The following is an 18,869-nucleotide window of genomic DNA, read 5'->3' as shown; positions in this document are numbered from 1 at the left end:
AACTATTACACTCTTTCCCCACAACACGACTAATTTCCTCAGGGGAGTTTTCCGCCTCTTAAAGCCCTTCTGTCAGTTCAAAAGACACAAACGTCTCCACACTCTGGCCTCATCACTTTATAAATCCTAAGCTGAGGAGGACAGCAGACGCTCAGATATCTTATAGCCAAATTTAAAGGAGTGATATCCTCAAAGTTACAAAAATGAACATTTGTGTGTGTCCATTCATCGCACAGCACACATTTTCCAGAATGCAGATGACAGTTCAGACTCCAAGAGCAATTTGGCATCATGCTAAACTGATCTGGCCTTTGGAAAATCACTGAAATTGAAGCTGATGTCATTTTTTTACAGGTTGTTAAATCAGGATGTCAAAGATGAGGGTTTTTTTTGCACAGAATCATGTGCATGAAATGCATATCTGTACGGTTTATCCTTTCTGGCAGCAGTGAGTGAGGAGGGTTAGAGTGTAGAGTGACAGTCATGTTAAATGACTGAGGAGGGGTAACGTTGGCTACACGCAGCAAAACACCAAGAAGAAGTGCACATCAGACAGGAATGGAAAAGCGAGCGCTGGCCTGAACGGTTGATTTGGTTGTGATGAGGAGCAAATGTAATGATCTCATGTGGTTGAAGCAACAGAACAAGGGAAGTGCTGGAACTTTTGTGGTTTTATACTCTTGATGAAGAAGGGTTCATTTTAACTCCAGAGAGAAGTTATTTTGTCTCACATGGAAGAAGAGCCTGCAGTGAGCGAGAAAAGTCTTCATAAAATCTCTGTTTATCAGCTCAGAAAGAGTTTTTAAAGCACTATGTGTGGTTGGTCTTCCACTATATTTATTAATGTTTATGTACAGAATGAAGATGCCATTGTGCATGATCGTCATCACTAGCTACATATCACAGGTCTGGACAGCCACTTCATGGAGCGAGGTCATTTTAGTCCCTCAGGATTTGTCACAGGAAGAATGTTGCTGTTCTCTTTAGCAACTTTTAATGTGGAAAAAAGCCACGTCAGGCAAAGTGAATTTGCAAAAACCTGATTAATCTTGACATTTCTTGAAATTAGAGGAAATACGCTTATTTAATAGTATCAAACTTTTCCTCTGCTACTTTTCAGATGCTACCAGCAGCTACAAGCGTGGTTTGGGTGTGTGTGAAGTTAACCCGTGGTAGACAGATGGTTCATCCAAACACCTGCCCAGTAGTTTTTGAAAGTGCCTGCCCTTTACCAAATTGGTTTCTAAAGACAACTTCCCAGATGGTTCTGTATGCAACCGAATTGCCAGAATAAATGTTGGCATTGTACGTTTCTGCAAACCATGGATATGTTACATTGTACATTATGGTGTAGCAGTTATGTTGAAGCTTTATGTTCCAACAATGCTTTGGTTAACATATAGTTAGGTTTGGGCGGTAATACCACTTGGTTGTGGTCAGGAAAATATTGAATTTTTGGCTTGAAACATCCAGTTTTGGTGTAACAATTGCCACTGGAGAGGCAGAAACAATTCGCTAAAATAACCCCGATTTCGGTGGCACAATTGCTGCTGGAAACACAGCAACAAATCGCTTAAAAACACCCACTTACACTGGCACTATCACTAATGAAAACACAGTGACTACTCGCTAAAAAACACCCACTTTTGGTGGCATAATCACTGCTGGAAAGGCAGTAACACCTTGCAAAAAACACCCACATTTGTTTGCACAATTGCTGCTGAAAATTAAGCAACAACCTGCTAAAACCACCCACTTCAGTGGCCCCATCACTGCTGAAAACTCAGTAATGACTTCCTAAAAAACACCTACTCTAGGCTGCACAATCGTTGCTGGAAAGGTAGTAATAGCTTGCTAAAAAAACACCCACATTTACTGCAAGAAACTCAGGAATGACTCACGAAAAACACCCACTTTTGGTGGCACAATCACCACTGGAAGCTCAGCAACAACTTGCTAACACACACCCATGTTTGGTAGCAAAATTGCTGCTGGAAACACAGTGATGGCTTGCTAAAAAAACAACCAGTTTTATTGTTGGTCTCAAACAGTGGTCTGTAGCTTGGCACTTGCCTTACTTTGGTGTCACACCATCCACCATCCACTCGACCTCCTGACAAGGTCAGTTCATATACATATTATCAGAACTAAGTTCCTTTAGAAACCTTAGTATGATATGTATGAAACATACAGTGTAAAATGGTCTTGGTGCTTGACAACCAAAATAAATGTCCATGTATGAAAGATGAAGTCAAACTTTGGAGTAATCTTTTTTCCTTTCTATGAGCCAGGTGTTTAAAGAAACCACAAATTCTTACTGAAATATAAAAAAGTAATTTAGTTAAATTTATGCAACCAAGACCCCTTCAAAAACAGTCCAGAGAGAAATTTTCCTCTCATTTTTGTACCATTGCAGCTTCAGCCACAACTGACACTTCCCTGCTTACGTAATGACACAAACCACAGAATAAAAGGAGGGGAGGGGAAGTCCAATGTGTCAGTTCAGCTGGTCCACAACTGTGCTCATATTGCCACATGAAAAGCCCAGAGACCCAGGTGTATCACAGTAAAAACATCACCCGCGAGCCAAAAAGCTTACAGGAAGCGAGTGCGTGTTTTTCGGCCAGGTGGCATCTTTCCCAACTCCTGTCAAACGCCCTGCTGTAGTAGAAGTGAAAAACGGGACCCTGTTGAAGAAAATGGCATTCAAAACAACAGGGCCGGCGCTTCCTCCCTGAGACAGAGAACGAGAAGACCGAGCAGTAATCAGAGAAGAGTTATGAGATCTGCTCACTGAACTGCCTTCCCTTCCCCTCCTCCTCCATCTCCTTCACTAAACTGCTTTCACTTGTTTTCTTTTTCTTTCGCCGCCTTGTTCTGTGCTTTTTCGCTCAGATTTCCTGGCTCTAGGAGCGGTAGAAAGGAAGGGGGAGGAGCGAGGACAGCTGATGGAGAAAATCTGGGGAAAATAGCATTGGCATTCTTTGCCTCTCTGTGTTCCCCCTTCACATAGACAATTTCCAATAAGGCTTAGAAGTAAATCAGTCAATTTTCTCATCGCATTTGTTACAGGTTTGTTGAAAAAGTCTTAAAACAACCGCAGGCTACAGCTTTTTGTCCTGAGAAAATCTTTTCTTTCACCACTGTCTGCATTTAACGAGCACAAACTTCTCAAGGCTGCAAATTCCTCTGCATAAAATGAGAACAAACTACAACACAACTTCCTCTAATCCTCCATAAAATAATCAAATCACCTGCCAGACCTTTCCCTCCAAAAAACACATGCTTCATCATCTAAACACACTTCTCCTCTCAGTGTTGGAACTTCCAACACAGTTGAAGAGCAGCAGAACAAATGCAGTAAAAGTTTGCCCAGAATAGTTTGGCTTAAAAGACATACTGCAGTAACGACCACTGATGACAGATAAAGAGAGTTAAAGCATAAATGGAGGATAAAACTTAAATCTTCCCTCTGCGGTGAAAACGTCCAATGACACACACAAACACCTCGCTGCAGCCTCTTTCATACTTGGCACGGCAAAAATCAACAGTGAAACACTATATATCTGCTTGAGTAAACACGAGTGAATAGGTCATCAGCGCACAAAGTTGGTTTGCAGATGAAGTGTGAGGGATTTGTTGGGAGGGCAAAAAATATTAACATGCTGGAGACAGGAGCGTCGGGGAGGGGGCTGTTTAGACTGCAAAGCTGACCCTCAAGTGGGAATACTGTGAACTAAGACTGATCGATATTAGGAGTGTGTATTGCTGTAATATTATCATATTAGAGTTTGTGATTCCATTATCATCTGGCCAAATAAAAAACATTTGGTTTTTGTTAGCCAGTGTAATTGAAAATAACTGTGTGGGAGTGCTGAGAATTGAATTTGCAAAGTAAGGTTTGGTCTGAGGTTTGGACCTCTGTTGTCATGGTCACAATAACAAACTTGTGATTAAGGTTTGGGAAGAATCGTGGTCATGCTTTACAAAAAGTGTTTACTGTTGGTTGCAAACAGAAACAAACAGCAGATAACAGCTAACAGAGGCAAGAATGCAAATGCATGAAACAGTCAATGGGAAAGGGCTGTTCAAATATCTGCAGGGCTGATGAGGCAAAGTGGAAACAGGTGAGCAGGTGGGCGGGGAAGGTCAGGTGACTGGAGGGAGAGGGGTTACTGCAGTGCAGGAGGGAGTGGCTAGGTGAGGACAGGGACAGGAGGAAGAAGTCAGAGGGCATCTGGTGGATGGGTAGAGAATGACAGGTTTGGGAATGTGGCTGGAGGGAGGAGAGGCAGAATGCACAACATTTTATGGAAACATAATTGACACCAGATTAGGTGATTATGATGCCTTTCTATCCTTTTATGATTTGGCTTACAGATATCTATAAGGCAAGGAAACAGTATGGTGCCTACTTCCTGTTCACAAATTCTCATATTACAGCCAAACAGTGTACTAAAATATGTTTCTGAGGACATTTTTGGAGAGAAATGCATTAACAGAATCTTTAAAGTTGATCAGCACTCCCCAGACACACCAAACCAACATCAAAGAACTGGTGCCGACAAACAATACCACAAACTACTACAAACTGTTTCCATTACAGAGCTAAATAGATCAAAAACAATAATCTTAACAAATATAACAGGTTTGTTTCGATCCCATGCCCTCTTATATTTCTCCTCTTGTACACTGAGCTCAACTGCCAATCAGAGGGATGTTTTAAAATCTAAGGAGTCAAAACATTTCTAACATGGTAATCTTTCTGTCAGAGACTTCCAAAACACTCAACATGCAGAAATAATTTGCTTCCACTAAGAGAAAATGACAAATTGATGTCAAAAACTGTCTGGCTGGGCCACAGTTGATCCTGGCTTTAACTGTTTGCACATTAAGTCTGTAATGAATTTATGTAGGAAACAGAGATCTGTAAAGAAGAAGAATCTAAATGTTATGCTGCTTTTGGAGAATTGCATATGAATCATGACATGTTTACAGTGTAATCTTTTACAGTGTTTTCTGGTGTTTTAGGACAGAGTCAGCTTTTCCCCGTCGCTGTTATCACTGTTTCTGTGGCCCTTGGCAGACAGAGAGGAAGTCAGCATGTTCATTGTTCCCACCATTCCCTGTTTCTCAGCTACCTTCCTGGTGCCATTATAAACGGGTGAAGGAGCTGACCCCCAAAGCATGATTGCCCAACGCCCCTGTGAGTCTGCGTTGCATCTAAAGCTTGGCGCAGGCTGATATAGGAGGATGGAAACGGTGTTCAAGAGTTACAACCCACAGGCAGAACATCTCCGGATGTTGTCAGTTTAGCTCCAGCCATGTCTGAGCCACATTCCTAAGGTACCCTGAGTTGGGCTGTGCCAAAGCAAACCCTTGAGGCCCAGACAGGGTCACAGTGTAACCCCTGCTGAGAGATACTCAGTTTCATCCCACAGGAAGGATTTACTGTCCAGGACTGTGCCTTTCAGTCTGCGGCTAATAAGCAACTGGGTCAGGCCACCACAAGCCCGTCTAAATAATAAACGAAAACAGAGACACGTCGCAAAAACTTGCCAGATGACTGTCCGACTCAGTTTGTTTTCAGGAGCAGAATGAGTCCTAATGTTGATTTTGTGGGAATACATGTTACAGGCAATGGCCTACTTTCCATTTGTATGCTGATATTAGGGTGGGGCAATTATTCAGTTTTATGGTTCATTGAGTTTAAAGCCACTATGTGAAGAGTTTTGAGATGATTATCGCATCTTTCAGTTTTTTCTGGTGACATCAGTTTTTGTTTGTAGAAAAATGAAACAACTCTGTGTAGACTTGGCGAGGACTCCAGCCCCTCATTCTCAGTGGCTCTGGTTTGGATCTTAAATTATGTGTCTTCTGAAAGAGGAAATAAAATGTTTCTCTTACAAATGAAAAATTGAATCCATGAGCATTAAAGCGCACTCTTGCAGAAACAACCTTACTTGGTCCGGTATGACCAGCAGCTTATGGTGGATGATGTTAGTTCACTTTAGGGAGATATATGGCTGTGCAACTGACATGACTGAAACAGTCATCTCTGCTTAAGGCTACTGAGACACAATGCTCAAACATTTGCCATAATCTCTTAATTGTAGTCAATTTGCCCACTGTTAGGCTGAAGTTATATAACGGCTTTAAGTAGAATTTCATGGTTAAGTTGTCCCAAAGTAACATAGCCAGACATGTCCCCAGCCGTCATTAAAAACACACAAGCTTTTGTCTCTACAAACATGGCTGGACATGTCCAAAACTATTGTTAAAAAATACCTGCTTTTGTTGCTACAAACACACCTGAACATGTCTTAAGCTGTTGTTAAAAAAAACCACACCCACTTTTATAGCTACAAACATGGCTGGACATGTCCAGAACAATTGTTAAAAAACACCTGCCCTGCGTTCCAAATCAGATACTTCTACTATATACTTTTAGTATGTACTGCAGCTGCCCTTAAAAAGTACATAGTGTAGTATGCAGTATGCATGCAGTATGCATACTATTGGGACACACTACATCCACCATCACATCGCTCCCTGAACTCCGACCCTCTTGCTCACTTCCGCCGCTGTCCATAGCGCCACATTTGAATATTTTGTGTTGTTGTACTTCGGAGATGCAGCAAATCTCCTCTTGTCGAGCTCGCCAGAGTCGTGCATACTGTCGGAGGTGCCAGAGAGCTGTGTTGCTGTTATGTCGTAATGTATGTTGTTGTTTCTAATAAACTGACGTGTTCACGTAAACAGTCCCAAGCCTATTATTAGTGACCTGTCTATTGAACTAGTCACCAGTAGGCTTATTAACCCCCTTCACACACAGCTCTCTGTTGCTGGCAGATGTTTGATGTTAAATATATTTACAGCTATGTAGCTGCTGGCACTATATTCTGTCTGCACATGAAGCAGCCTTACATTCACATTACTTTTATTTGTAGTGTAACATACATGCACATTCTTAATACATTACTTAATATGTATTTGACTTTTACTATTTATATATTTACTAGTCTATATTGCTCATACCTGGCCCATAGTGTATTCATATTTAGTCATATGCATTCATTATTTATAGCACACTTACACCACTGCCTGTACTGGTAGAATCTTCTATATTGTAGTCATAGTTGAACCCTAACATTGATTATACTATAATAACAATAAAATTGAATGTTGTAACTAGGGGTGTAAAGATTCATCGATTACATCGATGCATCGATTTATTTTCCTACAATCTAACTGCATCGATAGAGCCTTGGCAAGTTGTCCCTCACTGATGACGATATCGCTGTGAAATCGATTTACAAGGTCAAAAATCGATTATATCGATTACTAAGCATTTGTGCGTTGTATTTAAGCACGACAACGTTATATACGTGTATTTTTATCACTTCTAATCGTAAAGTTGCTCGATTCGCTTCACTCTCCCTGAGTGTGACGTCATCGGCATGTGCCGGTAGTGCCGACTCAAAACAAAATGAAGCATGGCTAACAGCAAGGAGGAGGCGGACGAGCTGGAGATTTTCAAGCCGAATTTGAAGTCGAGTGTGTGGAAACACTTTGGTTTCTGCAAAAAAGGAGGTGTTCTGGACAAGTCGGTGGCTGTCTGTCGAATGTGTACTGACTGAGTAAAATGACAGAGAAGAAGCAGGGAAAACTACTGTCCATTCAACCTGATAGGTAAGGTTGCACTTTATTTTTGTATATTATTGTACTCCTTTTATACTGAGTAAAATGACAGAAGTAGCAGGGAAACCTACTGTCCATTCAACCTAATAGGTTGCACTTTATTTTTGTGTATCATTGTACTCCTCATATACTGATTGAAAATCACAAGAGAAGTAGCAGGGAAACCTACTGTTCAGTTGTAATTCAGCCTGGAGGAATGTTGATCACACTTTTTTTGTCTTTTGATCAGCAGGTTCTGAACTTGTGATAATTATAGTATTTAATAAAAGGTGAATGTTTTTGCCATTAATCGTTGTGTTTACTTATTTATATCCAAAATTAATTTATCCCTAATTCTCTTTCAAGAAAAAAACTCCCCTGCACTGTCCACAGTATTCAGGTATGTATTTCACAGTCACACTGGTTCAGTTTTTGGCAAAACAAAAAAAGTTACTGAATCGATTTCTAGCCCTTGAATCAAATCGAATCGTATCATTCTAGATGAGCCAAATATCGTTCTTGAATCGAATCGGAACCATGGAAAATTATATGAATTGAATCGTTGTAAAAATGAATCGTTACACCCCTAGCTTTTATGCAACATTTCAAATAAATTGTGCATCAGATTACCAAAGAAAGAAAAATAAATGCTACAGACTGAAGGGTTTACAGATGAAGGACTTTATTCCTCATTATCTCCCAGGCTTTATTAATTAAAGGCTTAAAAATGCTTTTGTTGCTAGAAAAACACAACATACATGTCCCAAATTATCATTAAAAAAATATCTGCTTTTGTTGCTACAAACACAGCTGGACATGTCATAATATGATGTCAAAAAAACACCCACTTTTGTAGCTACAAACATGGCAGGACATGTCCAGAACTATTGTAAAAAAAAACACCTGCCTTTGTCACTGCAAACATGGCTGGACATGTCCTGAGTTGTCATTACAAAATAACACCCACTTTTGTAGCTACAAATATGGCAAGACATGGTCCAAACTGTTGTAAAAACACCTGCTTTTGTCACTACAAACATGGCTGGAAACGTCCCAAAATGATATTAAATTGATTGATAATTGTTTCGACCATATTGCCCTGGCCTATCGGATAGAGAAAAGCCTTCCATTATCTTAATGATGTTGATACGGTGTTCCTTTTCACTTGGAACCACACAACATGTTGTTTTGTAAGATAACCAGAAACAAAGTTGGCTATTCATGTATGAAACATTCATGTTAACCTGTTATTTGGACAAAAGCCTGGGAGATTATGAGGAATAAAGTCCTTCATCTGTAAAAACCTTCAGTCTGTAGCATTTATTTTTCTTTCTTTGGTAATCTGATGCACAATTTATTTGAAATGTTGCATAAAAGCATGTTGCCTCAAAGTGTGTGGATGTACATGTTATGATGGTTAATGCTTTTCTTTTGCATATTTTTTACCAGACAATGTTGTGTCGTATCTAACTAACTAACTCTATTAACGCAGCAGTGACATTACTGCAGCAGGAGGACACTGTGTGTAAGACCCTGATGTGAATACTCCCAGTGTGTGGTGGGGAAACAGCCCAGACTGCTTCCTGATTAGTTTAGTGGACCACAGGACGAGGTGGGCAAGGACTGTGTAATCTGCCACTGTGTGTGAGTGTGTGAACGTGGGCATGTGTGTGTGTGCGTCCATGTGTGTGTCTTTTTAAGGAGGGGGGATTTGACTGTGGCCGTGGTGGTTCCAGACCATGTAATTACTCCCACTTAGCATGGAGAAAAAAAATAACAATTTCAGTCATAACACAGGAGGGAAATTACGGTCGAGAAGCCACTGGCTATGGACTATACTCTGTCTATATCTGCACAGGTTGTTCTCCAAGTAGACGCATTCAGGACAATTATCAATTTCCCCCGAAATACTGCGGGTGCACTTCCAGCAGCTCCTCAATGGACGGATCCAGTGAGTCAGCATTTCCAACAAAGTCGAATGAGTAATCTGTCTCGTCCCGATGCACACCCACAGGAGGATGATGCATCTCACTCTATATTTAGTGGGGTTAATCAGTAAATTAACCTCACTGAAACAAACTAATTGACGCTCATCTTGCATGAAACCCAAAGCACTTCTGACATCTCGTGAGGAGACAGCCCGGCGCTTTGTTCTCTCTGAGAAACACCTTGAAATCTTCGGTTGACTGACAGTTATAAACACAGGCTGTAGCTGCTATTTGTTTTCTTGTGGGCAGCTCTATAACCGCAAGAATACTACATTCATCATGCCAGAGCAAATTTAAGACTGGTGATGACAATGCATGAGAGGAACGGGCTGAGTGTATATGTAGTGTCGGTGAGTCAGTAGTAAACTCAGAGAAAGAGACCACAGCACAAAAGAAGATAGACCATAATGTATCTGTGGTGAGGTTTGATCAGGTTTTTGATCAAAATCAGTGACTCAGTGACTCAGTCATTACTTCACCGGGTTCTGAAATTTCCTTTTCACTGTCTGACTCATTCTCTCTCAACGTTTCCTGCTCACTGGACGTTTTACACACTCCCAGAACCTGTAAACCACTGTGAGACATACAGTAAATGAGCTCTAGGATGTTACATTGTCATCTTACTGGTATAAAGCTGATGCATTAGGGCTGCTCATAGATGTATATGAATAACAAGAAACCAGATGTCAAGATGACGCCTATTCAGTTCAATGGAACTGCTCGCCTAGCACATTTGAGAAAACAGTTTCGAGCTTCTGGGCTTACTTCTTGGGTATGTGGCTGAATAAAGATGTGCAGTTTTGTTTTTTTGTTAAATCCCCTTTCTCTGCTCGAGGGCAGTTTAATAAATATAAAGCCCCCCATGGAAAAATCAGAATAAAGAGTCATAATTGATCTTGTTTCCAATTTGAGGTGCCCTGTCAACAGTTTTACAGATTTTTTTTTTTTTTTGCTGCAATACCACTAGGGGCCACTGGGAAAAATTGAAGGGAAGGCTGAGTGGTGTTCCTGGGAGCCTGGGGCTGCTTGATTATGGCAAAAACCATAATAATAATTATTTAGGATCAATATTGAGATTTAAAATGATTAGTCATTGACTCTGGAAACATCAAGCATCATTCAACTTTTTTAAATTGAGGAAAAAGTCTTTTTCACAGGGGATTTTCTTAAACTCTAAATATAATTCAACTGAAAAAATATTTTTAAAAATGTAAAAAAGAAAAACATGAAATAAATGCATAAAATAAACACTGTATAACATATACTGTAAATATAAGTACTGGGCAAGAGGAGAGGGAGAGACCCCACGCTGCTGGCAGAAGAGCCGTGGACTGTGATTACTCTGAGCACCATGCATAGGGATGAATTACAATACATTTGAAAACATGTCTCTCTTTTTCCCTAATGGTCTGAAAAAGTTGCCAAATTTGTCCCTAGTCGCTAAGTCACTAAGAAATAAAGTCACTAAGATGCTCTGAAAAGTGGCCAAGTTGGCAACACTGAGTGCACTGCTGTAAAGGAAAGGGGTGCATTAAATTCATAACACAAGACAAAACTATGGAATCATTGCAAAAATAATTTTAAAGTTTTATGTCAATTTTAAAATTAGAATAAAATTATTAAAAGTTTGAAGCTAAAATTGTTATTAAAAATAAAAGTCAATGCATTGCCTAGCCCTGCAAATAAGTTAAGTTATAAGTTTGTACTGCAATGCTTAACTATGCACTTATCACTATTTTTTGTGTGTAATGTGGAAGGAATCATTCTTTGTAACGAACCAACAGTGAGTTATCATCCAACCCTGCAGTCCATCTCAGCTCTATGGAGCACTTTAGCATCTTTCGGCTCATTGTTTTGGTTTTACAACTTTATCGTTCCGATTCACTCTCACGGCTCTCATCAGCCACACTTCCAGCAGGTGGCTGTTGTCAGTGAAGAAGCTAAACCCACTGTATGCTACTTGCACAACACCAAACAGCAACGACACAAAGTTAGCAACCAGCTGGTGAACACTGTGAAGCATTTAGCTGCTAAAGAGTCAGATATTTTACCTCAGGAGATGGTGGATACCAACACAGATCAAATATTGGGCTTATATTCGGAAACACAATTGTAAATGAACGCTTACGTTAGCTACATTTCCTGTATAAGCTAACATGTTAATGCCATGTTTTCAGCTTGATGCTCTCCCCTAAGTGGGCCCCAAAACATGTTATTCAGATTTACAAGCAGAATATAATAATTGATTAAAGACAGTGCTTACGATCACCTCAGTTGTTTTATAATCAAATAAATATTTCAGCGGTAAGCAAGACAGTGTGCGTTACTTTTTCTTTTTCTTTTTCTTTTAAATAATACATATAATATATAATAAATGTGTTGCTTTTACTTTTTGACCTTCCATTTTGTGTGGAGAGCCACAGAATGTTATCGCATTTGTTTTTAGATTTGCCATCTTTTGCACTCTTCTTTGGTCTTAAAATTATATTAATGAATTTTATATTTCATACCCTAAAGGACTTTTTATACCCAGTTTTAATGTTGTTGTATATAAATAGAGGTTATTATTTATCTTTTATGTCCTTAAAGTGACATCCTACAATAAGTACAAATGCTTGCACTCAAATAATTTTTTCATGTATCAAATAGATATATGAAAACTGTCGTGATGCCTTCTGGGTAAAGTTACTCCATTGAGTGTTCTTGTAAACAATCCAACAAAAAACAACAAACACCACGTATGTTTTCTCCTGAAAAATTACTTCCTAGAGAGAACAAGCTCAAATTCAAGATTTTTCTGAGACAGTTGTGTTGTATATATGCAGGATAATTAGCACCTGGCATTGCAGGACTTTGAGCTCTGACTGGGAGATTTTGTTCTGCTCTTTCTGTTCTCAAGATAATAATGATAATAATAATAATAATAAAAAACATCTGCTTTGACTGACAGGTTGTTAAAAACGTATCAGAACTGCTGACAGGAGGCTTCAAAAGGCATCTGTCAGCTGCAAAGTATTTTTGAACCATTACAGCGAGCACACAGTTTACATTCGTAACACATACACTCCTGACAAAGAGGAGCGGTTCCCTACAGTTGGTTTGCCAGGGGTTGGAAGATTGCCTGGGCAGGCAGGAGGCGAGAGGGAGCCAGAGAGCTGCATGGAGGGGAGTAACAAACAGAAGGTGAAGCTCTCTTTTCCCATTTTCACTCCCCACACCTTCTCCAGTGAAATCCCTCTCTCTCTCTCTCGAGCACACGTACCTCCCTCCCTGGCAACGCTTTGAGCCTGATACGACCACAGTTTAGATAAGCATTCCTCCACAATGAGAAGCCAGAAGTGTTTTTCTTCTCAAACAAAGCCCAAGAAATGCCTTTGGTTTCTGATGGGAGCTGTGAGTTTGTTTTCAGTTTAGGGTTATCCCAGGAACACGCAGGTTTCTCTCCCAAAATAGGCAGTACAGAGAGTGGATGGGGAGGAAAAAGAGGGGTGGGAGGAGGAGGAGGAGAAGAAGAAGGGAGGGAGTTTGGTTAATGAGCACCAGATGCCTTACCTTCGGTGGTAGCCACATTCTTTGGAGCTTTAGTTGGTGTGTGATCTGTGCTCGAACTTATGTCAGAAGAGATGCTTGAGCTCCCTTTACCTGCAGGGGAAATAGGAAGAAAAACAAAATGCTTGGACACATATAGCAACGTAAAGATGACAAACTGCACGTGATGCATTGTTTTTTACCACACGGCCTTTGAACATATTTTTATTTGAGACAAAACTCTTTCTTACACTTAATTCCTGAAGTGTCTGTCAGAGATAAGGTGTTTCATGAGGTATTTAACACAGTAAGGAGGTATGAAGTGTAAGGAAATATAAAGCCCATCACTCTCTGCTTTCATGACTTTTATGCTCCTCGCTTTTGGATGAATGGTTAGGCTTGGCTCATGCACAAAGTCTCTGCTGGTTTGTTTGAGTGAGTGTCCGTTGTTTGATATTTGGAAGAAGAATAAAGTCTTCTGAAATCCCGCTCAGCCTCAAACTTCCACGGAAGACGAGTGAGGAAACACTCAAGATATGAGCGACCACTCTCTTAATGAGTGATTACAATGAAATGTATCATCAGCTGCGTACTTCTTGGGTCATAGAGTCTGTACAACTGCCACATGAAAGTGCTTTATACTGAGTTTACATGAATTTACGGCTCTTACACGATGAGCTATGCTTGTGTTGTTGGATTTAGATTTCCATACAGTCGCACAGGAGAGCTAAATTTCAGTATATTTTTTGAATGTGTGCCTCTGCTACTGCACTACAACAGGCCCCACTGCCATGGTGACTGCAGGCTGCCTGTGGAGTGCTTGTTTATGGCATTTTCATTCCTCTGTCGGATCATAAATGCAGCTTTGTGGCTTTCCTGAGACTAAGTATGCGCCTTTCACCCAGCGCGAAGAGGTATTCCCAAACAGTCACACCCACATGCACATCAAGTGCAGCCACCTAAACAGACTAGACAGTTCTCGAAATAAGCAGTAAATATGAAAGAGAGGGGGAAAAAAATGCAACCTGTGACTCCACATTCAGCCGCACGAAATACACTCGTTCACACAGATGCATATGAAGCGATTTTAAACCAATGCAGCTCATATGGTATGACATTTTGTGGTGACATCACTGAGCCGGCACATCTGCTACGGCTCTTTCAGTCCCCCGAAATGACTCAAAACCTTATGAGGAGCTTGCAGATGTCCACTTTTCTAATATCCGAGCAGAGAAAGCATAAGGCTGGGTAAACACCAGCAAATATGTCTTAAGATTTAGCTGCAGGTTTCTTTCTCTCAGCATGAAGAATTCTGCCTGTGTGGATCTGTGCGAGGCTGGTTGTCTTTCATGGAAAAACAACTTTCAGAAAAGCTCCTGCTTCCTGTCTTATGCTTACATAATGTGTTGGTGGAGGGTTGCTGCATAGTTGCGACCAGTGTGTAATTAATTGTGGAATCACACTTGAAAACAGATGTGGACAGATGGACTGCAGAATTCTGCACTTGTAGCTAAGATGCTGGTCCCAGACACTAGAAAAAATGACACTTAAAATACTGTGCAATATTTTTCTTTGTGAAATGATACTATGACTAAACATGTAATAATGTGAATATTAAAGATACAGTCCTTAAGATTTTTATAAAATCAATCCCAGATCCAATGCTTTAGAATTTTAGCAGCAAAAGCAATACAGTTCACTTATTGTCTGTGATTACCTCACTATTAAGTAGTTTTCATACTTGGTGGTGGAGTCCGCCATTCACCACTGTATTCACACTGCAAACCTTCGCACAAAAAATTCAACAGAAACTATTTGGCTGTGTGCAGCATGAAATTAGATCTTGGTGAGAAAACTTCTTCTTTAACTTAGATCACTAAACCTGCAATGATTAGTCAATGAATCAGTAAGTCAAGTGACTGAAAATTTATTCTCAACTATTTTGATAATTGATTAATCGTTTTGAATGGTTAAATGCCAATATTCTCTTTTTCCAGTGTCAATATTTGCTGATTTTATTAGTTGTCTGTGATTGTTAATTAAATATCTTTAGGTTTTGGACTGCTCGAGAGACAACATCTTAAGACATCACCCTGAGTTCTGCTGAACATTTTTCACTATTTTCTGCCATGTTAAAGACAAAACACTTAATCACTTAATCAGCTGAATAGTGGATAGGAAAATAATCATCAGTTACAGCCCTAAAAACCCAACGCTCTCTCATATCTAAATGACAGAATAGGTCAATTTCCACTGACTTCCAAAATGACTTATATGACTGGCCCCAAAATGACAAACACCGTTGTCAATCGCAGTTTTAAACACGTCCTTAATATCACAAAATTGTTGCAGTTCTGTTTTAAAACCATCTGATTAGGTCTGGAACAACATCATGGTTTGGCATTAAATAAGTACTTTTTTTTACTAACATAACGTGACCTATGTCATTATGTGACATACATCACTAGCATAGCAGGCTACACATACTAGCATACTAGGATACATTGAAGCAAGCTTTGACTTCGGAACGCAAACATCTGTATCCTCGGTGAAAGTCCTGTGCTTGTTTGACCTATTCACCGAACCCTCCCACCCAGCCTATAGGGGCTTCTTTGATATTTGTACAGCATTATGTGGACTTTGTATCTTTTTATGCTACATCACGTCACTTCCTCTTCTCCTATGCTAATAATTACTACGGCCATGAGAGAGCATCACCTTACAGAAAAACTTAAGTATGGGTCACACTAAGCTGCATCAACAGTCGACCCATGTGGTTTGGTTTTTGTTTGGGTTGTTACAGTGCAGCCAAACAAACTGTTGCTTTTGAGGGGGATTTCTAATCAGACTAGCTTAAAGTAGCCATCAGTAAGCACTCGTGTCACCAAATCCACCAGAACTAAGATCTTATGGACTATGACTTTAAGGTGCAATGTTTTTTTTTTTTGTTTTGTTTTTCCAAGAGAGGTTAACACTCTGGCCAGCTGGCCAATGTCCTCAAGTATTGAGATATTAAACAGTTGGGCTGTGGATCATAAAATGTGTACTGACCTCTATGAAACCCCTAAAAAAGTCCTCATCTGCTGGCCAATAAAGCTTGCATTAAACGTGTCACTTTTATCTGCAAAATGACTCATAAGAATATTTATTAAAGCACTTAATGTTTCTCATGCTTGTTCCAATGTCTTCATTTACCCCTGCAGTCAAACCAGAAACTAAAGCTGCATCAATGGTGAATCATAAAAGGGGGGCTTTTAGCGCCAGACTCAAATCAATCCTCGTGAGCTCACAAAGGATCACAGATTTGATTGAGGAATATTACATCAACAAAAAGCACAAGTCTCTGTTTGCACTAGAACTTCGTTTGATGTATAATGCATGTGTTTTATATTGTAAACCAACTGCAACCATCAGGTATTTGTCTATCTTGCAATAAAAGGGAGAATTAAGTCCTTATGAATCACTAGAGGTTATTTGTAAAACAGGAATACAATCTGCAGAGCCAACACCACATTTTTCCCACCTGACTAATGACTGTTAATCTAACAAAGATTGCGAATGTTGCAGATTCAGCTCAAGGAAGATTCACATCTGTGATAAGATCTGTTCATGTACCTGAACAGGCTGGATTCCTGGGTGGAGCTGGTCCACTTGTTATTTTTAACATCATGACTTCCAATCTTTTCTCTGCAGTTATTGACTTAGGAAGAGAGCACACTGGAATGTTATTTATACAAACATTTCTGCTCTGGAGAGACAGAAATAATGTGTTTGGTGGAGTCCGACTGCAGTTTTTTATGAATAAGTAATGTCGAGGATTAGAAGAAAAAGACAGGGAAGAGGTAGGAGGTGATATATGGAGGCTAATATTCTTGGTACAAACTGAATAAAGTCAAGTTTGACCGCCCTGCTGAGCTCATGTTTGGAGATTTTATCAATGTTGTGGTATGAGAGTCGACAGATATGGATTTAGGTTTTTATGATATCACAAAAAAAAGTTTTTCTATGGAGTTAAGCTCCAGTTAGGTGAAATAATCGGAATATATCTGATAGCTGAGCAAGGTGGGCGGCTTGACCATCAGCTCATTGATGATATATAAATAAGGGAGGAAATCTGTGCCAGAGGGGCAATATTTGCATTTTGATTATGGTCTGAATATCTTAGCAAACTGCAGAAGACCCACTTGAGGTTACTGAACTAAAAGATTACTATTCACTTTGTAGGAATATATTACTTTAAAGGACCAGTGTGTAGGATTTAGTGGCATCTAGTGGTGAGAACTGTAGACTGCAACCAGCTGAAATTTCTCCTATGTACCAAGTGTGAACTCCCAGTTAGAATTCCTTCAATGTTCAGGTTTTAACTGGGAGCTGAATTGTCCGCAGTGGTCTCCTTCTCTCAAAAACAAACATACCAGCTGATTAAAACTAGTAAAATCACTGATTGAAGCAGTTTCACATTACAAATTAGTATTTGTCCAATGCTGTTTGGCTTGACAGGCAGCTAGCCCAGCACCTGCTAATGTGTGCTCACCTTTTTTCTCCGATAACTTAAAATCCTGACGTGGAAATATGTTCTGGGAGCCGAATTATCCACAGGGGTCTTTTTCTCTCCAAAACAAATGGACCCATTGATTAAAACTGGTATAAACACTAGATAAAGCAGTTTTATGTAAGAAATCAGTGTTTTTCTTATGCTGTTTGGCTCATCACAGAAGAGCTGCTAACTAGGGCGGCCAATGTGAAAACATGAATCGCCCTATCTACAGCTAGTGTTTGGTTTTTCGGTTCTGGGCTACTGTAGCAACATGGTGGACTCCATGGAGAGGGACCTGCTACCTAGATATAAATGACTCATTCTAAGGTAACAAAAACATGACCACTCCTATTTTCAGCTGATTATACACTTAAGAAAACTTACTTACCTATAATATTCCATTTCTGCCAATGGGTGCCCCTAAATCCTACACACTGGACCTTTAAGGTGAATCCACTATAAGAAACCATCCAAGGAGGAGCTTTCTCCACAGAAACTTTAACACATTTTTCATTGAAATAGCTATTTCCAAGGTGTCTTCTACACATTTTTGTACATAAGAATCATATGACATTGACCAATATGCACAAAATGGCTGCCAAATCACATAGCAAACACTTTAAGGGATTTTGCACAAAAATCTGTGGAACTGGCTCCCATCAAGATAAGAGTGACTAAGTGCCCACATGCCCAAACACTCTTGTCCTTTGACCCACCTCCACGAATCCTGCAGGAATACACTCCTTGAAAAATCTGCAATAAATTATGCTACGTGCTGTTGTCTGATGAACTCACTGCTCTGCTAAGTCAGCTGTTTTTGAGTGATTATGTGAGGTGGTGGTTGATTTAACCTGACTGTGTGGCTGGTCTGAAATATCACCTTTGCTACTAACTTAAATATGTGCATGTCAAATAGCACCTATGCAACTTATAGCACATGTTGCCTCCTACATTTTTAATAGAATATGATGTTAAATGGCTGTAACTGAAGCTAGACAGACTATAAAAGTTAATTTTCTGGAGAAAATTTGGGTAAAAAATCCAGACGTGGCTTATTTTTTGTTTCAACTTCTGCAAGTGTTTAAAATATGACCACCAGATGTCACTATGTATCTTATATGAAGAATATAAACGTT

At 39.8% G+C, this 18,869-nt stretch overlaps 1 protein-coding gene across 1 annotated transcript in view; it reads right to left on the bottom strand.

Annotated features, from left to right (window-relative positions):
- The window catches only part of LOC117264438 (F-box/LRR-repeat protein 7), a 37,017-nt gene that overhangs the window by 17,322 nt on the left and 826 nt on the right, over nucleotides 1-18,869 (bottom strand). The window contains exon 2 of the mRNA XM_033638379.2: nucleotides 13,221-13,310. Coding sequence (XP_033494270.1) covers nucleotides 13,221-13,310 — 90 coding nt within the window. The remainder of the gene's footprint in view (nucleotides 1-13,220; nucleotides 13,311-18,869) is intronic.

The sequence above is a fragment of the Epinephelus lanceolatus genome, chromosome 20 (assembly GCF_041903045.1).
Source record: "Epinephelus lanceolatus isolate andai-2023 chromosome 20, ASM4190304v1, whole genome shotgun sequence".
Taxonomy (NCBI): Eukaryota; Metazoa; Chordata; class Actinopteri; order Perciformes; family Serranidae; genus Epinephelus; species Epinephelus lanceolatus.
This window is presented reverse-complemented; position numbering and strand designations above follow the sequence as displayed.